The sequence below is a fragment of the Dermatophagoides pteronyssinus genome, unplaced genomic scaffold (assembly GCF_027571235.1).
Source record: "Dermatophagoides pteronyssinus isolate colony J.1.1.1.1 unplaced genomic scaffold, Derpt_VIB-CSIC_2022.12 sq0004, whole genome shotgun sequence".
In the NCBI taxonomy this organism is placed as follows: domain Eukaryota; kingdom Metazoa; phylum Arthropoda; class Arachnida; order Sarcoptiformes; family Pyroglyphidae; genus Dermatophagoides; species Dermatophagoides pteronyssinus.
The window spans coordinates 1,920,476-1,948,148 of NW_027461528.1; the positions used below are offsets into that span (position 1 = coordinate 1,920,476).

At 28.4% G+C, this 27,673-nt stretch overlaps 7 protein-coding genes across 7 annotated transcripts; 2 read left to right on the top strand and 5 right to left on the bottom strand.

Annotated features, from left to right (window-relative positions):
- Positions 1-4,556: 4,556 nt before the first annotated feature.
- Positions 4,557-7,932, bottom strand: XRCC1 (DNA repair protein XRCC1). The gene is made up of 6 exons (XM_075819787.1): positions 7,480-7,932; positions 7,052-7,270; positions 6,679-6,837; positions 5,891-6,531; positions 5,636-5,755; positions 4,557-5,464 (listed from the first exon to the last, which is right to left on the bottom strand). Exons 1-6 carry the CDS (start codon positions 7,531-7,533, stop codon positions 5,056-5,058), a joined length of 1,602 nt encoding a protein of 533 aa, XP_075675902.1. The 5' UTR covers positions 7,534-7,932; the 3' UTR covers positions 4,557-5,055.
- A 192-nt stretch (positions 7,933-8,124) lies between these two features.
- Positions 8,125-10,639, top strand: Ero1L (endoplasmic reticulum oxidoreductin-1-like protein). Its single transcript, XM_027349066.2, has 6 exons — positions 8,125-9,038; positions 9,095-9,147; positions 9,212-9,379; positions 9,457-9,705; positions 9,762-9,921; positions 9,980-10,639. The coding sequence occupies exons 1-6, from the start codon at positions 8,317-8,319 to the stop codon at positions 10,365-10,367; spliced, it is 1,740 nt and encodes a 579-aa protein (XP_027204867.2). The 5' UTR covers positions 8,125-8,316; the 3' UTR covers positions 10,368-10,639.
- A 38-nt stretch (positions 10,640-10,677) lies between these two features.
- On the top strand, positions 10,678-12,471 carry HtrA2 (HTRA2-related serine protease). Its single transcript, XM_027349068.2, has 2 exons — positions 10,678-12,106; positions 12,169-12,471. Exons 1-2 carry the CDS (start codon positions 10,800-10,802, stop codon positions 12,359-12,361), a joined length of 1,500 nt encoding a protein of 499 aa, XP_027204869.2. The 5' UTR covers positions 10,678-10,799; the 3' UTR covers positions 12,362-12,471.
- LOC113798512 (protein Skeletor, isoforms B/C-like) lies at positions 12,354-14,965 on the bottom strand. The gene is made up of 2 exons (XM_027349065.2): positions 14,454-14,965; positions 12,354-14,393 (listed from the first exon to the last, which is right to left on the bottom strand). Exons 1-2 carry the CDS (start codon positions 14,659-14,661, stop codon positions 12,418-12,420), a joined length of 2,184 nt encoding a protein of 727 aa, XP_027204866.2. The 5' UTR covers positions 14,662-14,965; the 3' UTR covers positions 12,354-12,417.
- A 97-nt stretch (positions 14,966-15,062) lies between these two features.
- LOC113798605 (uncharacterized) lies at positions 15,063-18,449 on the bottom strand. Its single transcript, XM_027349164.2, has 2 exons — positions 15,283-18,449; positions 15,063-15,209 (listed from the first exon to the last, which is right to left on the bottom strand). The coding sequence occupies exons 1-2, from the start codon at positions 18,334-18,336 to the stop codon at positions 15,195-15,197; spliced, it is 3,069 nt and encodes a 1,022-aa protein (XP_027204965.2). The 5' UTR covers positions 18,337-18,449; the 3' UTR covers positions 15,063-15,194.
- A 633-nt stretch (positions 18,450-19,082) lies between these two features.
- On the bottom strand, positions 19,083-24,149 carry Pfrx (6-phosphofructo-2-kinase/fructose-2,6-biphosphatase). Its single transcript, XM_027349326.2, has 8 exons — positions 23,964-24,149; positions 23,387-23,685; positions 23,093-23,318; positions 22,832-23,033; positions 22,190-22,771; positions 21,988-22,117; positions 20,779-20,906; positions 19,083-19,810 (listed from the first exon to the last, which is right to left on the bottom strand). Exons 2-8 carry the CDS (start codon positions 23,577-23,579, stop codon positions 19,232-19,234), a joined length of 2,040 nt encoding a protein of 679 aa, XP_027205127.2. The 5' UTR covers positions 23,580-23,685; positions 23,964-24,149; the 3' UTR covers positions 19,083-19,231.
- A 226-nt stretch (positions 24,150-24,375) lies between these two features.
- LOC113798641 (suppressor/enhancer of lin-12 protein 9-like) lies at positions 24,376-25,175 on the bottom strand. The gene has a single exon (XM_027349205.2). It carries the CDS (start codon positions 25,078-25,080, stop codon positions 24,418-24,420), a length of 663 nt encoding a protein of 220 aa, XP_027205006.2. The 5' UTR covers positions 25,081-25,175; the 3' UTR covers positions 24,376-24,417.
- Between the last annotated feature and the right edge of the window lie 2,498 nt (positions 25,176-27,673).

Here is a 27,673-nt window from a genome sequence, read left to right on the forward strand (position 1 = left end):
TTAAAAAAAAAACAGCAAAATAACATTTGACAGTTGACGTAATCATATAAAAATAAAACAAAATTCTAATAATAATTATGGTTTTTTTTGGAAATAAAATCCTAAAATAATAATTATTTTTTTGTGTTCAAAAAAAAAAAAATTCAAATTTCAAAAAATTTCAAATCATTTTCGCAAAATGATTGCACATCATAAAACTAACACGTCATATGATTCATACAGTTCCATGTTAAAATCAGAAACAAAAATGAAACAAAAACCGTTGTAATTAAAACAGTTTGAAAGTGAAAAAAAATGGACAACAATAAGTTTTTCATATTTGAAAAACCCAAAACCAAACGAAAAATTTGAAATGAATTTGATTGATTGTCTGGTTGGTTGGTTGGTTTGGTTGGATTCCATTAAATACTGTGATCAAAATGAATGGTGAATTCTTTCCAATAAATTTTTTCATTGTTGTTGTTTGTCAATTCAATAAATAATCGATTCCAAATCAATTAATAAAAATCATGAAAATAATAATAATAATAATAATAATAATAATAATAATAATTAATGAAGAGAACATTCCAGCAAAAATATGTTAAAATGATCATTGATGGAGCAAATTGATCGAATAAAATGAATGTGTGAGAGAGAGGGGGAAATCCAACCAAATCAAATATGAATTATTATTATTATTATTATTAGCACACACATCAGCAGAAGAAAATGAAGAAGAAAAACAAGAAAATTGACTGTAATTCAAGTAGAATTCTTTACCATTTACAGTGAATTCAAAAAGGAAAATAAAAAAAAATTCCATTGACATTCATTGAATGTTGATCAAGATCAAAACAAAGTCAAAAGAGAGAGAAAATAAAGAGAGAATGAGAGAGAGAGAGAGAGAGAAAAAAAAATCTCATTTATTAATGATGAAAAATGAAATGAACGAATGGATTTCATTTTTTTTCCATTATACATGGGCAAAAAAATATTCAATTTTTTTTATCCTAAATGAAATCAAATTTCACAATTTTTTTATTATCAAAATTTTTTGGTTTGTGAAAAGCTTTCGTAATTTTGTAATTTCGAAGTAGAGAGAGGGAGAAGAATTCTCAAGAAATTATTATTATTTCATTCGATAATCAAAACTTAAAAAGATAGAATTTTATTTTATTTTCAAACGAAGAACTTGAATTTGACATTTCAATATTTTATTTTATTTTATTCTTGTATACAAATTTTGTACGTAGGCGAATTGAATTTATCATATTCCAAAACATATTTATAATCTGAAAAAAAATTATTATTACAAAATAATAATCAGTTAGCATCAACAATAACAATAACAACAAAAAAAAACAACAATCAAAATCATTAATAAATTATAAAAATAGAAACTTTTTTTTGTTATTGCACAAAATGAAGAATTTTCCAGAAAGCAAATGAAAGAATGGAAAAAAATTTCAAATTTTTTTTTATTCAAGAATTTTTCTGACAGCCAAATGATGATGATGATGATAAAATCAATTTTCATCATCAACTAAAGGGGAATTGTGGGGTAAAAGCGTATTCACAATTTATTATTATTGTTGTTGCGGTTGTTTTAATATTTATTTATACATCATTAAAATTCAATTTTAATAAATTTTTTTTCCTTGTTGTTGCATGCAAAGAAAACCCTGTTCTGTTTTTCATCATTTAACATGGATTTTAAAATTTTTTTTTCATTTTCCAACTACATCCGTATGTTTTAATTATTCAACAAAATTTACAATATTATAATCATCATCATTTTAAAATGTGTGGGGGGGGGTAATAATGAGAAAAAAAATTCTGTTTAAATCATAATCAAATTCATCCATCATTATCGTCATCATCATTATTATTATGAATATGTTTTTTAAACGTTTATTTTTATGCCTACGATCGATGAAAGGTTTTATTTTTTTAATTTGGTGCAGAATTTTATGCTCGATTCTTAAGTTTAAAAGAATTGAATTCATATAATTATTATCATCATTTGACTGAAGGAAAAAATTCGTACCAAACAACAACAGAAATTTCTTATTTTCTTATGTTATAACAAACATTTTAACGAACAAATTAATGTTGACAAATTTTTTTGACAATGCCTGTAGCCGAAAAAACTTTATGGGAAAAAAAATTACAGGAAAGTTTTTTTGGTGTGAAGAAAATGAAAAAATGTCATTTTACACATAATCATTATTATTATCATCGAATTCACCACTATTGTTGTTAACATGCTTATTATTATCATCATTTTTTTTTGGTTCCAGTTAGAATTTTCATAAAAATAATGATGCAATATTATGTAAAGGAGAACATAAAAATGAGAAACATTTCGATCAGCAAAGTATATTCGTAAGAATTTCGGTTGTGTTTTTTTAAGATTCAAGAATAATAATATAAAAAATTAATTTCGTTTATGTGTGTGTATGTTTATGTACAGTGTGTAGCATCAATTTTTCTTCACTTTGGTTAATTAATATTTTTGGGAAAAACAGAAAAGAAGTAAAAAAAAATTAGAAGAAATCTTATAAGCAATAAATGAATCTAAGAGAGTGAGAGAGAGAAAAAAAAAGTAGTAAAGATTTGGCTTGTTGTTTTTCTTTTCTTTTTTTGGTTATCATTAATAAAATTTTCCACTATAAGAATATTCTAGCAAAAAAAAAACTAACTTTCTTCATAACAATGTCTGTATGTTTGAATTAGAATAATGGCTATCATGAGATTTGGAAATTGAGAATCTTTGTGTTTTTTATTTCTGGTTTTTATTCAACAGAACTATTAACTAAGCAACCAAAAAACCAGACAAAATTTAACCCAAAAAACAACATTGAATTCAATCCAACAGAATAACACACACACACCACCACCACCACCAATTTTAACATTATTTTGGCTATTGAATTTAACTTATTAACAGATTTTCTTAAGAATCTCTCTCAAGAATTTCAATTCATCATCACCTACATCATTGATGATCATGATTTCGGTTTTTGTTTGTCACTGATAACTCAAATTGATTTTTTCCCATTAATTGATTTTGTTTGTTTGTTTTGTTTTGTTTTGCTTTCAATTTAGTTTATATCTTAGAAGATTTTCTAATAAAATGGGAAAAAATAAATATTTATTAAAAAGTTGATAACAATCAAGAAAATGAATGAAGAAAATCAATTAATATTATTGAGTAATAAGGTGGCGAACAAAAGCAACAACAACAACAACAACGAAAATCAAAAGAAAATTATCGAATTGCTATCGATATAGTTTTTGATGATAAAAACCGATCAACCTTGACCGACGATAATTCATTCGATTCTATATTATTCTATTTATTTTTTGTTGTATCTTTTTGTATTTTTTCTGAGTTGATGATGAACAAGGAAATAAAAATATCTACAGATCTCAATTTTACTTTGTTTTGTCGTCACACACACCTACACACACGATGACGATCAGTCGACCATGGCGATAAAAAAAATTGTTAATTTTATCTATTTTTTATTTTATAATCAAAAAAAAAGTTTAAGGTGAAATAAAGATTGTGTGTGTGTGATAAATAATCGATAGAAATTGATTATCAATTTACATCAATAATTAAATGAATGATAATCGATTAAATAGATGACAACCAGAAACAACAACAACAATGATAAATGAATATTTTTTTCATCTTGAAATTCAATCCAAACAAACAACAAGAATTTGTTTTGTTTTTTTTTACATGCAATAAGGAAATTCAAATATCATAATCAGACAATATTTTCATTATTTTGTTTCATGACTTTTAACATTTTTTTTTTTGTTGATAGAAAACATATGTAACTTAAATGAAGGTTTGAGTACACAATGTTGAATAATCATTTAGTTAGATGAAATATATCAAACACACCGCAAACCAGATATCATTTACAGAATGACAGAATTCATATTTTGGCAATTATATTTTTTTTCCAAACTAACCAAATAATAATAATCATAATAATGATGATGATCTGCAATATGTTACTTTATCATTTAATAAAAAGTCTTTTGTGTGTGTGTGTGTTTTTTTTTGTTTTTGTTTTGACAAAAATTTCATACATAAAATAATATCATCAAGTCAATCGATTGATCAATCCAATAATGATAATGAAAATATAGTGACCAGAGAAAAAAAAATTCTACATCCATCTATTTGATTGATCGATTTGATGAATCGATCCAATCGCAACTAATGACAATACAAACACCATATCATCGAATCGATAATGGTGATGGACGCCTAGTCGATAATTTTTTTTCTGGTCCAGAAAAAAAATTATCGGATCATTATTTTGAACAAACCCAGCAGCAACAACAACAACAACAAAATGATGAAGAAAAAATCTTGATTTTTTTTTTTGCCTGAAATTTTTTGTTTTAAATCTTTTAAAAAAAACTAATCATTAAATGATCATTGGATAAAATTCCAATCAATAATTTCCATTTTCATTTCTTTCATCTCTCAAATGAAATAATAACCACTGTAATTACTAATGGCAATGATTTTAATTCCAAGTAAAAAAAAGTCAAAAAAATATATATAAAACAAAAGCGAAAACAAAATTTGAAATATTATATTTTTTCCGGATCTTTGATCAATAACAAAAATACATCCAATCACTTTGATAGTTTAGAGGATAAATCAAGAAGAAGAAGAAGAAGAAAAAAAACATCCAAATAATGATGAAGATGATAAGGAAATAAATGGAAAAAAACAAGCAAAAAAAAAGAATTTTTTTTTTCGTTCAAAAAAATATATCAATGCTGTTTGATGATGATTTTAAGTTTGCCGCCATGATCATGATGATGATGATGATGATGATATTCGAGAATTGAGAAATCATTATTAGCCAATTAATCAAATAGAAATATATCTTAGGCTTTAAATAAAATATATATTGGGTTCCACTTCACATATATTATTATTTTGTATGATGAAAAACATGATTATAGTTTTCTTTTAAAAGAAAGTTATATGAACATCACAATAGTTCAATAGTTTTTTATTCTTCTTTTTCTTTTTCATTTTGACTTTTCATTTAATTTCATCTTGTTGTTGTTATCATTGTCTTCATCTTCAGTTTCAAGATCATAAATAATATCGCTATCATAATCATCATCATCATCCTTTGCCAACATATTTTTTCTATTCATCATCATTTTTGTCATTGGTTTTGTTTTCATCGTCTTCGTCGCCGATGATGATGATGATGATGATGTAATAACAGTAGTTTTTTGTTGTTGACTTTGTTTATTGTTATTGTTGTTGTCGTACGATATCCTGTGTAATTTTTGTTTAACTTTTTTTATTCTGTCAATATTATTTTCATCAATATGGTCATTATTATTATTACGGTCATCGAAATTTTCGTTAGTATCATCATCACTATCGTTGTCATCATTGTTTCCATTAAATTTTTCTAATAAATAGCTAATTGAAGGAGAGAAAGAATAATGAAAAAAAAATAAAACAATATATATAGCTTCCATTATAAAAAATCCAATAAAGTAACGAAAAAAAAACATAAAAAATTTCGCCCACGAACCGATAATTTTGCTTGAAAAAACAATAATTATCATTATCATCAATTAAGAGACTTACTTTTGACATGATAAACGTTTACGTTGTTCATACGAATCAATAATCCATTGTTCACGTACAATTTTTCCAACACCACTATGTTTAACATGATTATATTTAGGTGTATCTTTAAATGCACATCTATGATGATTTTTTTTCATTCAAATAAATAATGAAACAAAATAAATTGAGAATATCAACAACAACAACAAAAAAATCTTTAAATAAATTGAATCGATTTCTTATTCGAATACAATTTTTTTTAATATAACTTACATTAAATGTGTACAATTTGAATTCCATTCCGGTTCATAATGAGCACCCATTTCTATTGCTTTTCGTTTCAATTCTGCACGAATTGGATTCTGATATCCACTTATAACAAAAACAACATTATCGAATAATTTTTCAAATGGTTTTCTAATCTTTTTCGACATCACAGTTTGTTTACGTTGTTGATGAACAACATCAACATCATCATCATTATCATCATTATCGACATTCGATATTAACGAATCGGAATCATGATTACGACGTTTTTTGCCCAATTTTAATGACGATGTCGATGGCTTAGATAATTGTTCAATGGTATTAACATTTTTATTATTACTATCATCATCATTTAATGGTAATCTATTACGATTAGTTTCAAATTTTGTCGATGATGAGGATGACGACATTTGGTGATCGATTTTTTTCTCGTTCACAACATTCGATTGTTGATGTTGGTTCGATGTTGATTTTGAAAGATCAAAATTCATTTGAAAATATTTATCATTAACCATAAACGATTTGTTATCAAGAAATTGATATTTTTTCATCCATAATGGTGTTCTTTTTTCTCCATCTAAATCATTTTTGTTTTCCTGAAATTTTTGTCCATAAATTTTGATATTTTCAATACCATAACGGATATTCTAATGGTGAAAATGTCATGAATGAAAAAAATTATCATTTTCCTTTTTTTTTTAAAAAAAAAAACTAGAAATTTTCCGTTTTCACAATTTCGATTGTGAATATTTTATCCGGAAAAAGAGAGTGAAAAAGAAAAAAAAAAACAATACCTTGTTATATGGTTGTGAACAAACACATTTGATAAATTTACATGGTAATGATCTTGTTGTCGGCATAAATTTTTCTGTTGTAAATTTATATCGTTCATTTGGACATTTAAGTTCACGACTATTTTGGGGTGATAGTATGGAAAATACTGGTAACAGAACCTGTTAATAACGGCAAAAAAAAGAAAGCAATTTCGATAAAAATTGAAATAGTTTAGTTTTTATTATGAAGATTATTCTCATTATAAAAAAAAAAAATCATAAATTTAACGAAGCTAATCATTTATTTTTTTTTACTAGATTCTTTTCTATAGATCTATAATGATTTTTCCAATTATAATGATTCAGGGTTAAGTGAAAATGTTATCATGAATACCTTGAAATTTTTCCAATCATCAATTGCTGATGAAAATATTTCAATAAATGCTGAACAATCATTTGTAATTTCAATTATATCGATTTTAGCCGATTCCGATAGTTCAATTATTATCCAACAATGATCTGACCATTGATCACATTTCCATGATGATGATGATGATGATGATAATGATTCATCATCGTCGGCAATTTTCAATAAATTACAAGCTGGATATTTCTACAGTAACAACAATAACAAATAAGAAGAAAATGGAAATGTTAAAAAAAACATCATCATCATCTTCATAATGATAATAATAAAAATCAAGAATATTTTGGCATTTCATCGGCAAAACAGGAAAACAAAAACAATATCGTATCGATCCAGAAAAACTGAATAAACTTGAAACAAAAATAGAAAAGAAAACATCAACAACAACAACATACATGACTTTCGCTTGAAAAACTTTTGATTGATGATAATTTTATCATTGAATTCATTTCTATATGATGTGTGTTTTACATTAATTTCTTCAACAACAAAAATGTTGATAGATAGAAAATTCTTTCTTCTTTTTATCTGATTTGATGATGATGATGATGATGATGATAATGTTGACAAAATAAAGATTTATTATGATCACAAGTTTTTTTTGGTTTTCATTGGAAAATGTCATGAAACACAAAAACTATTATTTGATTTTGATTTCTTTCTGTTCTTTTTTTTGCGTTATCCTTGTCTATTTGGATGATCATCAAATATTGTACCATAACAACAACAACAACAAGAACAAAATGACAATATTTGGAATAAATATTGTAGGGATTAGAAATTTGATTGCCGCAAAAGTTTTTATTTCTTTTTTGTTTCTGATTTTCACGATTCCAAAAAAAAAGAACTCAATTTTCGAAAAAAATCAGCTACATACACATTATCGGGAATGGTTGTGTTAAAATACCATTCCCACCAAATGGAAAAAATAGAATTCTACTCCCAACACACTGTAAACACTGACAAACAGAGATGACATTTAAACTTTTAAATTTTTTAAATTTTGTGGTTATTTTATATACTTTTAAGAATTGTTTTCTCAAAAAAATAATGTAATCAGTTTATTTATTCATAATAAAACACTTCAACAATATTATCATCATTATGATTATGGTATTCCGAATAATAATAATATAGTAGTGATGACAACAACAATAATAATCTTACGATTACCGAAGTACACGTTATCATAAGAGTAGAAAAAAATAGATCATTGCGTCAGCAATTTATAAATGAAATATAGTCATCTTTATAATCATCATCTTTATTTTCATTGTTGTGATCATTCAAATCATATCCATAAATTATTTTCAAATGTTTTTATTTTGAAATTAATTCGTCCCGAAAAAATTATTAATTACCGAACAACAATGACCACATATAATGATGATGATGGTGGCGATGATGGTAATGAGAAAATAACAGATAATAATTCGAACAAAAATGGATTGTCATTATCATCTGAAAACAATCATACTGTCAAATCTTCAAAATGTGATAAAATGACAAAAATCCCCTGGAAATTTTTACTTATATCATTAGTGATTTTATTCTGTGCATTATTAATTAATTATCATGATGAAATTTTCAAAGTTCAAAGCAAAAATGATCAAAAGAAACAAATTCCTATAACGACAACGATAAAAAGTGGAATCAAAAAACAAAAACATAGTCATACGCGAAGTGCAACAAAAAAATCTATTCAAGATGATCATCATCATTATGATCCTGATTCTATGATACGATTCATCGATAATATTCTTAATTCAACATTAGATGATTTCATTACCAGTGAAAATATTACTGTTAATTTGACTGAATTGTCAAGATTTAATAATAATCATTTTGCACCACGAATATTATCTTTAGTTAAATTGGATCCATTTAAATTTGTTAAATTTAATCTAAAACGACCTTGTCTATTATGGCCAGATACATTTTCATGTACAAAAATGTAAATTAAATGATTAAGTTTTTCTTTATCATTTATTCTTTTAATTTTTTATGTAGGGGATGTAACATTCAATTCTGTGATCGATCAGAATTGCCCAAAGAATATCTTGGTATGTTCTTTTTATCAAGTTTTTTTTTCTAAAATTAAGAATTTCTTTTTTGTGTTTCTTTTAGCTTTCGATGAAAATTGTCCAACCGATTCACCAAAAGAATTATCCAAATTAGATCAAACATTGCAGCAAAATAATGTTCATGAATTGAATCGTTTATTTGAATGTAGTCGTGATGATAGTGAACAATCACAATATTATGATCTTATATTGAATCCTGAACGTTTTACCGGTATGTTTTGTGTACTTCTATTCAAAAATCAATCAATTTTTTTCTAATTTATTCACACAAACAACGACAAAACATAGGCTATGATGGTAAACCAATATGGAGAGCCATTTATGAAGAAAATTGTTTCACGATGAAAAAACAACAACAGAATAATATTTTAGCGTTAATCAATACGAACAATAATCTTGGTTGTTATGAGGAACATTTTTTCTATCGAATCATCTCCGGATTACATACATCTATCACTATACATTTGACGGCAATACATCACAAATTTGATAATCATTTTGGTCCAAATCCAAAAGATTTTTTCAAACGTTTCCATGGTATATTTATTATTTATGATTGAAATTTTATTGAATTAATTGTTTATTGTCATTAGGTCATGATGATTATATGAAAAATCTTTTCCTGACATATCTTATTGAATTACGCGCATTATATCGAATTCGGCCATATTTATTGGATAAAATTCAATGGAATTTGATTGGAGATCAGGTACAGGCAAAAGATGCCATCAATGCATTGCTTAGTACTGAAAGGTATGTGTTTATTCTTGAAAAACGCAATTTGTAAATGTTTTTTTTTCATCCTTTCTAGGTTATTTCGATGGCATTTTGATGAAAAATTAATATTTAAACGTCAATCAATTGCCGAACAATTGGGCTATGTATTTAATAATGTAACATTCAATATAATGGATTGTGTATCCTGTGACAAATGTCGTCTTTGGGGTAAAGTACAAACAAATGGCCTTGGTACGGCATTCAAAATAATGTTGACAAAAGATATTGAAAAATTACGACTAAGTCATCATGAAATTACCTGTCTTTTGAATGCAGTAAGCCGATTATCATTTAGTATTACACAGATAGCTAATTTTCGTGATATATTTGAACGTGAACGTACATCCGGCACGAATTTTAAAGACAAAATAGATAATAATATTGCTGCTGGAGTTGGTTCATTTGCCGATTTTATCAAATAATGATCACCAATTATTCATTCATCAATTATTTATTATTTTGTTTCGTTTGCGATTGTAAAAAACAATGTGATTTTTTAAATTTATTTTGAATTTTCATATCTATCTCACTCAAAGGAATCTTATAACTCTGTTTCCCAGTTCAAAACACACACACAAAAAATATATTTTTTATAAATTTATTCAATGTTCCGGTATAAAAGCAAAAAAAAAAAAATGTTCAATTTTTTTGATTCAGTAAAATTTTTAAAAAATATTTATATTTTACAACGATAGATGGCAAGAAGAAATTTGTTTACCTGGATTTAATCCATGCAATCTTTGTGCAATTTTGAATCAGTTTTTTTTTGAATTCAAGATCTGTGATGTAAACGTCATCAACGTAATAATAAATTCGGTGAATGTGATATACGATATGTGGTAATAATTATTGCCATGATTATTAATCGATTGTTTGCAGCTCGTCGACTTTTCACTGTTGGCCATAATTCATTACGGTTTTTCGATCGTATTGGAACGGGTAAACAATGGTTGCCAGCAATTACAACTGCTGTTCATTTTCATCAAAAATCTTCCAAACCGAATCATGGTCAATCAGTTCGAAAATCAATTAATGAAAAAGAATCATTTTGGAATGAATCAAATTCGGGTATTTATGCAGTGGCCATAGTTTTGTCATCGATCATTGCCATGTATGTTTATGAACGAAGGAAAAAAGATTCGAATGCTGTAAATCATCATTCTTGGAGTAATGATGGTGGTGGTCACCCTATATTCTGTAAATCAATACCTGATAATCCTGATGACAAAGTTAAAAAATGGGTTAGTGATGATGATGACGTGAAACAAACACAGATGAATAAAAATTCGTCAGCGTTCTCATCAATGAATGTTATAGCCGATATCGTAGAACAAGCATCTCCTTCAGTAGCTTATATCGAAGCATTTCAAAGATGTGCAGGTCCATTCACACCAATGACCACGATGACAGTATCGTCTGGTTCTGGATTTCTTGTTGCTGATGATGGCCACGAATCAGGCATCATTTTAACCAACGCACATGTCATCGCCAACTGTCAACAAGTTGTTGTTCGATTCAATGACGATCGACGTATACAAGGCCAAGTTGAATTCATTGATGAACGACTTGATTTAGCCACTGTTCGAGTACCGTTATCTGAAGTAAGCCATCTCAAGCCCATTAGACTGTTGGATGGTTCGAAAAAAATTCGACCAGGCGAATGGGTAATTGCAGTCGGTGCACCTTTCTCATTATCAAATACAGTAACCGTAGGAGTTGTTTCATCTATATCGCGAGCCGCACGCGATTTAGGCATTCGAGATAGTGTCGAATATATTCAAACTGATGCATCAATCAACATTGGTAATAGTGGTGGTCCATTACTGAATCTGGAAGGCGAAGCTATTGGTATCACTACATTAAAGGTTGGCGAAGGTATATCATTCGCAATACCTGCCACTTATGCTCAAAATTTTCTCGACCACTGTAAATCATTGCGACATGGTCATCGTAATAAACATTCTGATAGATTGGAACCGATGAGAACAAATAGACCAAAACTATATATTGGTTTTACGATCTTAACTTTAACCGAACCATTAATGGAATCATATAGACGACATGGTGGTCATGGTCGTTCTGATTCATCCGATTTTCTACCCGATGATTTACGATCTGGTGTCATGGTCTATAGAGTGGTTCAAGGTTCACCTGCTCATAAGTAAGTATTTTAAGAATTAAATAATAATCTTTTCAATTTGATCATAATCTATTATTGAATAGGGGTGGATTAAAAAACGGCGATATTATAGTGGCCATCAATGGACAGCCAGTACATACTGCCGAAGAAGTGTATAAAATATTACAACATGATCATCATTTTAATGATAAAACAACAATAGAAATGGAATTTCAAATAAGAAGAGATGATAAACAAGATTTTAAGCTTAAAGTTAGGCCACAATTGATTATTTAAATAATATATTTATTTTTCATTATGTTGATATTTATGTTTTTTTTTCAATATACAATTTACATACAATAATAATTGATTAATAATAATAATATGATAATGTTATTGTTTAATATCAATGATACAGTTGATGATGTCATTATAGTTGATGCAGATACAAAATTATTATTTGAACTATAGAAATCATCGACAACAATAATACGATTGCCCATATTACGATGTGTATATGATTGATAATAAACAATATCTGGTACACTTGCATTCGGTGTCCATTGTAAAATTTGTGCACTAGTTGATGAATCACAATAGAATTGTAAACGATTACGATATTGAATAAAATTTGCAAAACGATTTGTATCGGCACGACGTTTATCAAAATAAAAATTATTATCATTTTCATCCGATGTTTCGTTTAATGACGGTATACGCCATACACATAATCGGCCTGCTGATGTAGGACTAGGTCTACCGCGACGATCAAATTCAACACCAGCATAAACATTGAATCGTTTTCGTTCGGTTTCGGTCAATTCTGTATAACCACCATGTGGATCATTTGTTATGTACAATGGATTATATAGTTCAGCCTGTTGTGGATTGTTTCCACCTTCCACTCGAAATGTATAGGTACGGCCACGTTTTACATAAAGAATCGGTGCCAACATTCCATTCATATACCATACAAGATTAGGTGATGCTTGACCGGTCGAACCATAATAACCACGAAGACCACCAGAATCGCCTAATCGTGCATAGAATGTAGTCATAGTACGATTTAATAATCGTAATGGACCCCATGGTTTAGTGATCAACGATGAAGTTTGTGTTGAAATCGGAGTATTAGATAATTGTTGCTGCTGTTCAAATAGATCGGATCGTGGTGTTGTAAAATGAAAACAATTACGTTCAGATTTTCGGCCAAACACAATCGATTTATCATGTTTTGGATAAATATGATGAAAGCCTGGGTGTTTTATAGTTGTTTGTGTTAATTTTCCAATAGCCCATACAATAAACGTAGCTTTAGATTTATCAAGAGTTCGATCACCTTCATCGCCAACATTTTGTAGATTACGTCGATAGGTTATTCGTGTTAATGAATCTTGTCGTTCGAAAAGATTTACTTGATAATTATCTACACCGCCTACTTTTTCATCTGGACAAACACCTTGATAATGACCCAATACATTTGTACAGGGAAAGGCACCAGTAATGTTATAATCACGTGTAAAACCAAGATGTGTTTCCATATATGCGATGGCAACATCTGAACCAATCATACGGCTTGAATTATCCGATCCAGAAATGCCGAATGCCATATAATCATCTTTTTTCAGTTGGCCAATCAATTCGATTGTAATCTGTGGTCCGAATACTTCCCAATTAACTTGTAATCGTTGATGAAGTTGTTCACAATTCGGTAAACGAGATTCAACTTTGATCACTGTTGTTAATGCTGGTGGTATATTCAATTCTGCAGGTATAATAACCGAACCTAGATTTTCGGACAATTCTTGATCCCAAACAGAAATATAGTTTATATCAAATATGGTCATATTTCCGGGCAATTCAAGAATGACTAAATCATCACGATATGGTCCTAATGGCTCTAAATATCCAAGTTCATTCGGTATTCGTTCACCAGCTGAATTTGGTTGCGGTCCTTGACCTACCCAAAAATAGGCTTGTTTACGATGTCCATCATATGTAAACGATGGTATTCGTATGGTTTTAGCATCCACAATAACTATTGGTTCGGATTTGATTCCATTCGAAAGTTGTGAAAATTCAGCTATCGTTTGCGGTGTTGGTGGTAGAAATCCTTCCGGTATGAAAAGATCAGCAAAATTTTTCTGTGAACGAATATCCCATATTGCAAACCAACGTATCGTATGTATTGTTTTATCATCAGGTAATCGTATTCTTATACTACGATTAATATATTGTCGTAATTTATTTGTTCTACCTGTTTCATCGGGTACGATAAAACCAACATTACTTGGTAATATAGTGGCACCGACCCAGAAATATGCATCTATGAAAAGAAAAATCATTAAATATCAAACATCTTATCTTATGATCAATAATCACTTACCAGATGCAAGACCATCATAGAAAAAATCTTTAATCAATATAGTACGTTCATCGATAGCATAAAGTTCACCATATATTTGATGAGCATAGGAATTAAGTTTTCCAATATATGCACCTTTATAATCCAGATAATTAGTTATTTGGCCATCAACAATCATCAAGATCGAAACAACAACAAGCCATATTGATATGATTGAAACATTCATCATTATGGTGTTATTTAAATATATGGCTATTGTATCATACTATTGAAATTCTTTTATCAAAGTTGAATCACTTGTTGATATTCACCCACCACACATTCATTCATAATGTTGATTCCGATTCCGATTCGGTTGTGAAAAAAACAACAACAAAAAACATCAATTTAAAGATGTTGATTATGTCATCACAATCATTATGATCTTTCTATACGAAATATTCAACAAGTTGTTGGCTGGCTCAGAGAAAAGAACACGCAAACATTCGGTGATGACCTAGTTGCATCATCTTCATCAACTTACAATATAAACTTGTTTAGCTGCTCCCCTTCACCATTCAATGAGAAAAAAAAACATTCGTCCGACAATAAACAGAGAAAAAAGTTTTTATTAAATAGAAAAATAGACAATTTTAACTCGAAAATGTTTTTTTTAATAAATTTAAAAAAAAAAGAAAGAAAAAAAATACAAAATTCATCTGTCTTTGATAAATTATTAATTTAAATTTGTTGTCCCATAGAAATAATGATGATGATTCTTGGTTATTTTAGGTAAAGCTAATTGAAACGAAAAATCAATTTTTATATTAATTTTTTTATATAAAAAAAAGTAAAATAATTATAAGCATACCTCTAATTTATTATTAAAAATTTTTGAACTAACAAAAAATAATCGCTTACGATTATTTGCATCCTCTATTAATTGTTTCCATCGAGGAACATTTTCAAATGATTCAAAATGTAAACAAATAAATAATGATGATCTTGCACGTGTTAATGCTACATTCATTCGCTGTTGATCACGAACAAAACCGATCGATCCTTTTGGATTATTTGTAGCGATAGCTCGAACACAGGACAAAATAATGATATCACATTCACGTCCTTGAAAAGAATCGACCGTATCAATTTGGATTTGTTTTACCAAATCATCGGGAAATTCTTTTTCCAATCCATCTTTGATGGCTTTTTTCTGCTCACGATAATAGGTAATTATACCGATCGATACCGGTGATGGTTGATGAAAATTATCTACATAACCGATTTTCTTCAATATTTCAGTCAATAATTTACGTATAAATATAACTTCAGCATCATTTGATTTTGATTGATTCGAAGAAGATTCTTTTGAATCCTTAATACTGAATACAAAATATGGATGAAATGGAATATGTGAATTCTTACCACTATCCTTTATTGTTTGTAATGATGAATCATAAAAAAGTTTCGATGGAAATTTACATATTTCTTCATGCATACGATATTGTTGTGTAAGACGAATAATCGATGATGATGATGATAGAAATTCATTCGAATTTGATTGTTGTAATTGATATTGATAAAAACGTTCAAATAAAGATCGACCATAACCGGCATTATATGCCAAACGTGATATAACAGTAGCAGGTAATTGTAATGGATCACCAACCATTATCACTTTAGTTATGGAATGATAAATAAATGGCATAAAAAATTCTGGTTCACTACATTGTGATGCTTCATCAACAATTAAACAACGTATGGCTTTTTGTGAATAAGTATACCCTGGAGTATCTGAACGAAACATTGATAATGATGAATGTTGACTACTAGCCAATGTTGTCAATATAATATCGGCTTCATAAATAAGTTGATCACGTAATTTTGTTCGTTTTTTACCATTCTTAAATTTTTTTTCTTCATCTTTATCTTTACAATTTTCAATCCAATTCAAATAATCCATTTGAAATTTAATAAAATTGTCATTAGTTAATGTTTCAATTTCATATGGTAACATTCCTTTATGTATATCATGTTTTTGTCCAATACGTATTATTCGTAATTTACGATCATTCGAAGATGATGTATCCTTTTCCGAAGATGATGCACCCGTTTCCGAAGATGATGCACCCGTTTCCGAAGATGATGCATCCTTTTCCGGTGATAATTTATCCTTTTTCAAAGATAATTTATCCTTTTCCGAAAAAAATGTATTCATTTCCGATATTAAACGTAATCCAATTTCATCGATAGCACCATTACTTGGTGCACATATCATTATACGTGAAGGAATTCGTGTACCATTTTCGGTAAATTTTTGATTTTTCATCAAATATCGTAAAATATTTTTAACAATACCAATAATTGTATATGTTTTACCAGTACCAGGTGGACCTTGTATCATAAGCATACGATATGTTGGATGTGGTAACATTATCATATTTAATGATGCTTGAATTATATTCAATTGTTGTTTATTATATTTTTCATTATCACATATTTTAAATTCTTTTTTCATTTCATAATTGCAGAATTGTGAATTCAATTCGATCATTTGTTGTAATAAAACAAAACGATTTAATTCTAAATGGGAAAGCGTTTCAACAAGACGTAATGAAGGTCGCAAATAAAACAACGGTTTAATATACCATTGCATTTGTTGTTTTGTTTCCGAAGATAATTTCAATGCTGATTCATTTTTAAAACGTATAATTGAAAATAACAGCCATTGGCCATCATCACGATAATCAATTTCAACATTATCGATATAACCCATATAAATTTCATCTTTACAATGAAATTGATCCGTTTGTGATCCATTAACAATAACAATATAATTTAAAAAACTATGTTTTTCCAATACCAATTCCAATGAAAGTTTACATTCAAATTTTTCCAATATAAAATCAATCAATTGATTATCACCAATAAATTGTCGCTGTTTTTCAATTCGATTTTTAAACAACAATTTTAATAAATTAATTTCCATTGATTGAGAATTTTCTGCATCACTTGATTGCTGTCTTATTTCCGATTCTTGTTGTTGGCGTTGTTGTTTTGATTGAAAAATTGTTTGCATAATCTGTGCAAATGTATTCACAATAATCATTGCCAAATTATCCATTTTATAATAATCAATTGTTTCATATTTTAATTTCATACCGGATTTCAATATCGTATCCCATTCATATGATACGTTAAATAATTTAAACATTTTTCGAATTTTAATAATAAAACTTTTTTCCATTGAATCGATTGAATTTTGATCATTTTCATTGAAAATGATCGGATCCATTGATAAAAATGAAAATAAAAAGATTTTATTATCATTGATTTTTGATCTGTAATTTTTTCGATATTCACTTGATGAATGCATAACATTTCGATCAGGTGTATATGGTGTTGGTGAAAATGCTTTTCCAATCACTAAATGTGATTGTTTTGTTGATTTTTCTTGTTTCCATTTATTTGTAATAGCTTTTTCTTGCTTTGAACGTAAATTTTTTCTTTTTTCAATATTTTCACGTATAAATGTTGAATTATTAGACAATTTACTATTACCTTTTAAAAATGATGTCGATGATTCATATGATAATAATGGTCGTGGACTTTTTAATGGATCATATTTCAATTTTGATAATTTTTTACCATTTTCTTTTTGATTTTCATTGATCATCGATGATATTTTTCTTTTTTTAACCAACTCATTATTATTAGAAGAAGGTAATGATGGTGATGATTTTCGATTTTTCGAAATATTTGATGATTGCATCATTTCAATATTTGATGATTGTTGTGGAATATCAACATGAATTGGACTTGGTTTGATAAAATTTGAATCGGAAAAAATTGACGGATATTGTGGCCGTTCTTCATCATAATTATTTGGTTTTATTACAGATAACGATGATTGATTATTATTCATTTTTCTTCTTTTTCCTCATTGCTGTTCATTTGTAAAAATCGAATGAAAATTAAACGAGCTCGTGTTTCGCTGTGTTTGGGGATAAAACTTGTTGCCGGGTTTTTTTTCTGTTATTTTTTTTCTACATACATTACCCCATACAACTATACTCCTACCTTATTTGGATCGCACCCACCATAGATATACATATGTAAATGCTGCTAGAAATCGAATGATATTTTCGAATGATTGAAAAATCGAAAAACAAAACGAAATTCAAACGAAATTGATAATTACCATAGAAATGATATCATTGATTGAAGTTTTATTGAATTAAATCATTGTTTGTTTTTTAAAAAAAATTTTATTTTATTTTAATTAAAAGGTAAAAAAAACTAAATAATAATAAAAACTAATTGACCATTTAGATTTAAAAAAAAAGAAAAGAAACAAGTGTAAAATTTTTTTTTTTGGTTGCCGGGTTATTTCTTCAGAATCATTACGTTGAAATTTTCATTTTGAAATAATAATAATTGAATTGAATTGAAATAAAAAATTTAACCTAAAGATGTTCAGGTACAGTATGTAATGCTTCCAATGGATCACGATTCAGTAGACAATTCTGCATTTTAAAAAAATATATGAGTAGTTGCCAGAATTAGAGAATTTTTTGTTTGTCACCAAATGACATGTATTATTATTATTATTATTATTATCAATCAGATAGGACAAAATAATAATTGATTTTTTTTCAAAGACAGGATAGATTCAAAATAGAAAAATTGTTTTTTTATAGAAAAAATAATAGAAAAAAAGATCAGATTTTTGTTTGTTTTTTGCATAAACGAGAGAAAAAAAACAAACAAACAAACGCATATAGAGATTAAAGAAAAAGAAGAAAAAACAACAACAAAAATCAAAAATCAAAATATTCAGAACCAAGAATCTGTCGTAATTGTTTTAGATGAAATTGTTGTGTTGTACGATTAAATGTAAATGATGATGATGGTGCACTAATTTTACGATAACGATTATATTCCATCATTATATTGAGACGATTTAAAGTTGGTAATGATGAACTAAGTGATGATAATCTATCATCATCATCATCATTACCGTCACCATCATCATTATCACTGTTTGATTTGAATTCTGTAGAAATTAAGACATTTTTTTCATTACTAATTATTAGATCAGGAATACCATCAATTGATGCTGTTGTTGGTGGTGATCGATATGGTGTAAACCATTCTTTGTCCTTTTCATGTTGTTCATCATCATCAATACGTTCCAAATGATGATTAATTGAATCAAAGTTATTTTGTTGTTGTTGTTGTTCTTTTGATTGTCGATCCATAATGAAACGAAATTTTTTACCCAATCCATTATTACCACCATGTAATATGATTGGCGAATGTGGACCAGATGATGATGATTTTAATGATGATGATCTTGATCGTCCATTATTAAAATCTTGTTGTATAGTAGCCACCCTCTTTAATTCATTTTTTTTTCAAACACAAAATGATGAGTACATATCATCGAATAATTTGATCAATCAATATGATCACCTGATGTTTGTTATCTAATTTCTATCTTTGATACGCTGCAGTCCTTGCTAAATAAGGCACTATCTAACACTATACGGGTTAGGATGCTTAACGCTGTTTTTTTTTATTATTATTATTGTGCGTGACTGTAGCGATGGTTTTGTAAAGATATTTTGGGAAGGTGTATATATGATGATGATCGATGTTACACAGAAAGAATAACACAAACAAAAAAAAGAACAAAAATAAATTCGAAGTATTATTTAAATGGTGAATTGGTGGCTGCTTTCTGCTGAATCATCATCATTATCATTCTTATTTTCCTCTTCAATTTTATTGGCCATTAAAAATGTTTGTAATGACATTTTTCTAATATCATAAACCGAAATACATTTACTTGGTTGTGGTGGTGATATTTCGAATGTTGGTAGTTGATCTTTTTCATGTTGTTTCATAATTAGTTGATAATAATATGTAGGGCTATTATCCTCGGCCGATTCTTTTGATTGTTTCTTAATCAATGACTATTGATTGATTGAAAATGATTACCAAATGCAGTTGTCGCCGCCACCATCACACCATACCCACATTGATTTATCGACAATTTTTTTTTTTTTTTTGACGACAACAAAAACACAGTGATAGAGAGACATAGACAGAGAAAGTTAGTAATAAACATAAATAAGATGCACATACACAAAACAGGAATAGACAAAGAAAAGACAAAAAGAATTAGAAACATATAGAAAACCGAAAACAAAATAACCGGAACAAAAAAAAGGGGGAAAAAAAGATGTGTACAGTGTTTATGTGTGTGAGTGTATGATGTTTATTTCAATATTTTTTTCAAGTAAAGGGCAATCCATTGATTGATTGATTGATTGATTCATTTGTTTTATAATAATAAACTTACCATTGGTTTTTCACGATGTGTATTGACAGCCGGTATCGGTACTTTAATCTCTTCCAATTCACAACCATATGCAACCGGTGTTAATTTCATAATTGTATGTAATGGTACTTTTAGATAGGGTAATTCCTCTGGCAAGGTCATCGAAAATAAAAAATTAAAATAAAATTTATCAAAAAAAAAACGAAATAAATTATTAACATAAGATATGTTGAAGTATTTTCTTTCTTTTCTTTTTTTTTAATTTAAAATCATAAACAAAATTTTTTAAAAATGGGATGGAAATTAAAATTATAAATAATAAAAAAAAATTTTGGAGTAATCCGGAATAACAATTTGATGACAACACAAAACACACACACACATACAAATGAATGAATGAATGAACGAACGAATGAAGCTGTTGCTGTTTTTTTTTTTTGTATCAATTTGAATTTTCAGTCAGTCATAGATATTTTATCATCATCAAAATTGATCAATCAAACAATATCATGATCTTTAACAGCTGCAACAGGTACAATAATCTCTTCACATTGGCAACCATATGCTAATGGTGTTAATTTGATAATTGTATGAAGTGGTACATTTATGTATGGCATTTCATCTGATTTCCCGAAATATTGATATTTTTTTTGCACCCAATAACCATCACCACCACCACCATCATCATAATGTGATAAAATTTACGATGCAAACATAACATTGATTGATTGAATTGATGGACAAATACATTGACAAAGTGACCAATGACCAAAATGACAAACAAAAAAAAACATATAGTGAGAGACAATAACAATTATATGAGAGTGACAGATATGAACAAACAACAACAACAACAACAACGTAAAATATTAAATTTGATTTGATAATTTGGAAAAGCACAGAGGAAAAAAAAGAATAGAAAGAATAGAATCGAAAAAAATTGATTAGATTCTATAAATGAACATTTTTTAGATTTTAGTCTGTCCTAATAAAAGTGGATAAGGTTTGGTTAAATTTATTAAATTCTTAAACATGCATAGGTCATGAAGGGATCAATATGAAACATGCTATCGTTCGTTGATAATTTTATTACTTTTTTTTTGGTTGTTAACTAATTGTCATTCCGTCATACACCGAGAGATAGAGTAATTTACATTCATCCAATCTATCCATTCATTTATTATCATAATCATTCATGTATGATATTTGAGGATAATCGACAACACTTACCTTGTGGTTTATCAAGAAAATATGCCAATAAACAACGTATAACGGCTTGATGAGCAACAACCAATACGTTTTCTTGTCGTTCCAATTCCATTATAACTGGTTCTAATCGTGCAACCAAATCTTCATATGACTAAATACAAATTCGATATAATAATTAGCATATCTTTCAAATCACTTTATAAAAATGATATAGAAAAAATACCTCTCCTTTTGGATATCGATAATGGAATTTATTCTGATCACGAAGGGCAAATTCTTCTGGATATTTTTGCTGAATTTCTTCGTAGGTCATCTCTTCACAGATACCGGCATCAATTTCATTCAATGCTTTCCATCGTTCTTGTGGTGCCTGTATCAATTCCGATGTTTGACATGTACGTTTTAATTGTGATGTCCATACACGAAGACGTGGTATAGCCTGTTCATGGATATATTGTGCCAATGCACGTGAATATTCCCAACCACGTTCCGATAGTTCAGCATCACCACCAATCCGACCCAATAAATTATAAACAGATTCACCATGTCTTGTAAGATAAATTGATCGTGGAGTTATATGAATATTCATTAGATAATAAACCACTCGTGATTGAATATGACCTTCATGACGATGAACAAGTACACGTTCACCGGCATTAAATATTCGCATGAATGATAGCTGTTTTTCACGTTCTTCACATAATGGTTCATATACTTGTTCATAATGCGAAATTCGTACCATAAAATCACGAAGCGCTTCATCCTGACTCATATCACGATAATCTGGGCTATGAACTTTTACTTCCTTTAGAGTGAAAAAAAATATGTTTTTCAAATGTTAAAGTGCTTTGCGAATCAAACTAACCTTGACATTGGCTTCAATGATTTGCGGATCATTACAATAGGATTCGACAAAGAATAATTTGAATCCATATTTTTCGACAACAAATTCATTGATCAATTCTCGACGTTCGAATGTTGTATTTGTTGCATCATAAACGGCTAATTCACCATTACCATCTTCAAGCCACATACACATATCTTTGAGTGCAGCTAACGCGCATTGACTATTGAAATTTTTTCATTTTAAAAAATTGTTATCACATTCATATTTGATCAAGTTTACCTTCGAATAACTTGTGCATCTTTATTATCAGGACGAAAAAAATCATGATTACGATATAATTTCGTAGCCTGACGTCTGTATTCACCAACATTGAATACACGTGTTTTGATACCGATCCAATTCATATAACGGGTCAATTTTTTTCCAATATATGTTTTGCCACGAGCCGGAAGGCCCACCATTGCAATAACATGCGGTATATTTACATAGGTAGTCGTTCGATCACCTAATAAATAAATCAATCAATCAAATAATTTGCTATATTGTGATTTAAAATTATAATAATCAACTAACCCCGAATAGGAAATGGTTTTGCACCGCTACTTGTAGATATTTTTCTTTGTGGCGGATGTAATGGTGGTTGTGCTTGTTGCGGTGATTGAAGATTTGATTGCGATACAGATGGCGTTGATGGTGGAGGTGAAGGTTGTTTAGGTTGCTGTTTATTTTGTTGATCATTATTATTGTTTTCAGCAACGACCGTCATTGTTTTTTTTTCAAAATAATTTTCTCAATAAATAAGTGTTTCAAGAAATGAAATGTATTCAAAATATGAATTGAGAATGATTTAAATATCTCTAGTCGTCTCTGGACTGAAATGAAATGAAATGAATAAATAATTATCGAATGATTAGGATATAAAAAAACAAAAATGAAAAAATTGCTAGCTAATTAAATCAATCAATCAATCAATTTGATGGCCATCACGGTCTTTTACTTTTGATCTAATATCAAATATTATCATCATTGATTAGTAATTGAATGATTTTCTTTTATTCATTCATTTCCTTGAGTCGGCACTTTGACAAACAAATCACTTGGCACATTCAAATCTGTAATTTTCAAATAATAATTATCATAAAATATTTACCCCTTATGTAGTTTTTTTTTAAAATAATAATGATATGATTACGAATAATAAAAATGTTTATCAGTTGTTTATAAAATGATTACTTTGTGTGTAAACTACAAATAATAATAAGAATATTTCTTTCTTTTCATATGTTTTTCGGAATAGTTTGTGTTTGCACCAAATTTTTTTTTTTGTTATGTTATTGAAATACGAACACTTTATACAGAACAGAACAGAGACAACAACCTTGAAACATTTGAACAGAATGTTGAAAGAGAGAATGCCCTGGTTATACACACACACACACACAAAACAACAGACATTCTTTAAATCAATATAATTTTTTTTCATAACTAAAGCCATCTAGGAATCGATGTTTACAATTACAATTATTACCATTGCCATCTGATGATAGATTGAATGAATTGAATTGAAAAAATTTTAATAGATTTTATTTTTTATTTTTTTAAAATTATAAAATTCTTTTAGTTTCAAAAAAATGTTTTAGATAATAAACTTGTCCAACAACAATCAAAACAATGATTGATGATTCGAATGCACTCCAAACTGTTAACATATAATTAGTATATTCATTAATTTCATGATGAACAATTAATGAAAAACGTTGTATTTCTGCTTCATATTTAATCATATAAAGCTGTTGATTCAATCCAATAAGTTTTTGTTTTTCATCATCTTGATCAACAACATTGTATGTTTGATTTTGTGCATTCAGATAATTGGTTGAAAGAATCACATTAAAACGAATCCATTTTATTGATTGTGATACCGATTGACCATCATTATCGAAACAATATTCATATGTACCAGGATCATTTAAAGCAATAAATAATCGTTCATAAGATATTCCAGATCTTCGACATATATTATTACCTGTTTGAATGTTTTTCAGATGAAAATTTATATCATTAAAACCGCCGGCAATCACATCGAATATGACCGATAATTTTACTGTAATATCAGTCCTGTTCTGATCAATGTAATGTTCATGAAAACATTGTTGTTCATCAATATCCAATGTTATTGTTGCCATATTGACCATATTTATGATGGCCATCAATATTAGCCAACAATAGATTATTGTTGAAAATTTTATCATTTTATATTCGGACATTTATTCAATGATAACCACCACAAAAAAATTATGAAAATCTTTCAAAATTCATTCACAATTCAACCGAAAATCAATCAATGACAAGAAATGAATAAAAATTCGAAAATTCGAATGAATTTCAATAACATTTTTAAAACAGGAAAAATGGACCTGAACGATAGATGTCAGCACATGTAGATGGTATCGATTGTTTCAACATGTAATTAAATGGCCAACAGCAGCCAATCGAAATTATTTGACATCCATTTTTCGTATTCCAATTAGTGATTTGCTTCAACAATAAATGTTGATTCGACTATTGTTTCAAATAATCCAAAATCATATTAAATTTTTTAAAAAAACAAACGAAATTCCAAGAAATCAATTCGATCATTTGGGATGTTTTCAATTTTTTTTTTTTTTGAAATCTGTTTTTCATTTTTTTTCGACCTGGGAAAATCCTTTGTTATTATGAAATTTTGATTTCATATTACAAATTCAACCGATTCGTTGTTGTAAATCTTTTACAAACAAATTTTTAATTTCATTTTCTAACCGATAAAAAAAATCCTGTCATAATGATAATTTAAATTCTGAATTTTCTTTTCTTTTTTTTTCATTAGAAACCAAACAAAGTGCAAACGATAATCCACACAAAGACCTCGACATTGAAATTTTTCATTTTTCAAGAAAAAAAAACTTCATTTTTTTCCAAACAAAAACACACCACATCCCGGGACTAGAGATTTCATTGTACATGTGATGCAGGTGATGTAAGATTTTAGGAAATTAAAAGAAAACAACAAAAAAAAAATTTCAAGTGTGAGAAAATTTTCTGAAAAAAAATCGATGCAAAAGAAATCCAAAAATGTTGAAATGTCAATAAAAGAAGAAACCACACATTTTGTCCGACCTTGGAAATTGTTTTATTTTTCGGTTTTTTGTTTCAGTTTCTTTGAAAATTCAAACAAACAAACAAAAAAACGATGACGACCGGTAATGTTCAAAATACTTTTCAAGGCCAAGATGTTTTTTTTCACAGTATCGATAGTAATGATGGCCATTGTGTAGATTCGGATATTTGTTCATCGTTGTTGTTTTGCATCATACGATGATGCAATGGACAAAGTTTGTCGGATAAATAATTTTCCCACACACACACATCACATAGATGATGTTGGATCGATTTTTTTTGTTATCTCGGAACAAAACGTTCTGCAAACGAAAAACAAAAGTGCAAATCAAAGGTAAAAGTTCCAGGGTCAAGGTAGATTTCATCATTTTGATATTGAAAAAGATTTCTTTCTTTCTTTTTCCCATGAATTGATTTTTTTTCAAAGAAAATTTCTTCGGTTATTGCATAACTAAATGAATGCAGAAAAAAGAGGCGGACTAAACACACCCGGGAGAGAGAGACCCGTAATGGTGGATATTTGTCAGACGATTTGCAAAAGTCAGGTATGTACGGACGGAGACCCACCATGATCAAAGAAAAAGTTCCAAAGAAAAACCAAAGATTTCAGGATCATTGAAACATACTCAACAAACACACACACACCAAGATAGAGTGTCATTTCATTTCTGTTTCAGCTTTCAAACCTGAAAGATAAAAAACTTTTTCGACTTGGTTTTTTAAAAAATTTTTTTTTCTCAATTTCAACAACCTGTGTATGTGTGAGTGCAACTGTGAATTTTTTTTTCGTTTTTTTGAAAATTAAAATTGATCAATCGTAAAATGAAAATTTTCGATGTAATAAATTTTTTCGGGTAAGTTTATAAAATATATGCGAATGTAATCGAAATGAAAGTTTTGTTTTAGTTTTTATTATCGAGAAAATTTCCCAAACAAATCAATACAGTTTCACTATTAATTCAGATTGGTTTTTCCTTCTCTCCGCTATATACGTACTATTCTGGATTCACAGAATTCAGAATTATTTTTTTTTCTCTTGACATATAATCATAATGAAGAATATTGTTGAATCAAAATCGACAATCATTTTTGTGATAAACGTTTTGCGTGTTTGTTTGTGTGTGTGTGTGTGGTTACCAAGCAAAAGCTAGATTTTTCATCATCATCATCATCATCATTATTTTGTTTGGTCCAGTCCGATTTCGATTCAAATCTAAAAACAAAACAAAAAACGAAAAATACATTCGAATCAAGTCCAGTTCCGGTATGCAAACATTCACAAACACACACACACATTGAACAAACATCACAACGAAAAAACGAAAAAATATTTTGGATGCGGCCACTGGACAATGTATATATGGTGTGTGTGCCTAAGAATGAATTCAGAAATTGGAAGCAGTATTGAATGAATGAATGATGCAAACTATATAAATCAGAATCCCTAAAAATGCTGATGATGTGCTGCTATATTCTTGATTTCCATTGGACCTCTTGGATGTGTTTTTTATTTTGGATGCGGCTTCATATGGTATAGCATCAACAACAACAACAAAACATCAATTTTGGGGAGTGGTGAGAATTCTGATAATAATGAAGGAAGTGGTCATTCAAGAAAAAAAAATGAATTTGATGAATCATAATGGAATCAAACACACAAACAAACAAACAAATGAACAGAATAAAAGAAAGAAAAAATGC

Excerpts from the sequence above, each read along its gene's own strand:
- Pfrx (XM_027349326.2), bottom strand. The coding sequence starts at position 23,579 with ATGACGGTCGTTGCTGAAAACAATAATAATGATCAACAAAATAAACAG. Across the intron at positions 22,118-22,189 it reads ATCGATATCCAAAAGGAGAG|TCATATGAAGATTTGGTTGC; the intron begins GTATTTTTTCTA and ends ATTTGTATTTAG. Across the intron at positions 20,907-21,987 it reads TTTTCTTGATAAACCACAAG|AGGAATTACCCTATCTAAAA; the intron begins GTAAGTGTTGTC and ends TGACCTTGCCAG.
- XRCC1 (XM_075819787.1), bottom strand. The coding sequence starts at position 7,533 with ATGAATTCAATGATAAAATTATCATCAATCAAAAGTTTTTCAAGCGAA. Across the intron at positions 5,756-5,890 it reads TCAAATTGTACACATTTAAT|ATGTGCATTTAAAGATACAC; the intron begins GTAAGTTATATT and ends AAATCATCATAG. Across the intron at positions 5,465-5,635 it reads AAACGTTTATCATGTCAAAA|CTATTTATTAGAAAAATTTA; the intron begins GTAAGTCTCTTA and ends TCCTTCAATTAG.
- LOC113798641 (XM_027349205.2), bottom strand. The coding sequence starts at position 25,080 with ATGTCCGAATATAAAATGATAAAATTTTCAACAATAATCTATTGTTGG.
- HtrA2 (XM_027349068.2), top strand. The coding sequence starts at position 10,800 with ATGATTATTAATCGATTGTTTGCAGCTCGTCGACTTTTCACTGTTGGC. Across the intron at positions 12,107-12,168 it reads CAAGGTTCACCTGCTCATAA|GGGTGGATTAAAAAACGGCG; the intron begins GTAAGTATTTTA and ends ATTATTGAATAG.
- LOC113798605 (XM_027349164.2), bottom strand. The coding sequence starts at position 18,336 with ATGAATAATAATCAATCATCGTTATCTGTAATAAAACCAAATAATTAT.
- Ero1L (XM_027349066.2), top strand. The coding sequence starts at position 8,317 with ATGAAATATAGTCATCTTTATAATCATCATCTTTATTTTCATTGTTGT. Across the intron at positions 9,148-9,211 it reads ATTGCCCAAAGAATATCTTG|CTTTCGATGAAAATTGTCCA; the intron begins GTATGTTCTTTT and ends TGTTTCTTTTAG. Across the intron at positions 9,922-9,979 it reads GCATTGCTTAGTACTGAAAG|GTTATTTCGATGGCATTTTG; the intron begins GTATGTGTTTAT and ends CATCCTTTCTAG.
- LOC113798512 (XM_027349065.2), bottom strand. The coding sequence starts at position 14,661 with ATGATGAATGTTTCAATCATATCAATATGGCTTGTTGTTGTTTCGATC. Across the intron at positions 14,394-14,453 it reads CTATGATGGTCTTGCATCTG|ATGCATATTTCTGGGTCGGT; the intron begins GTAAGTGATTAT and ends TTCTTTTCATAG.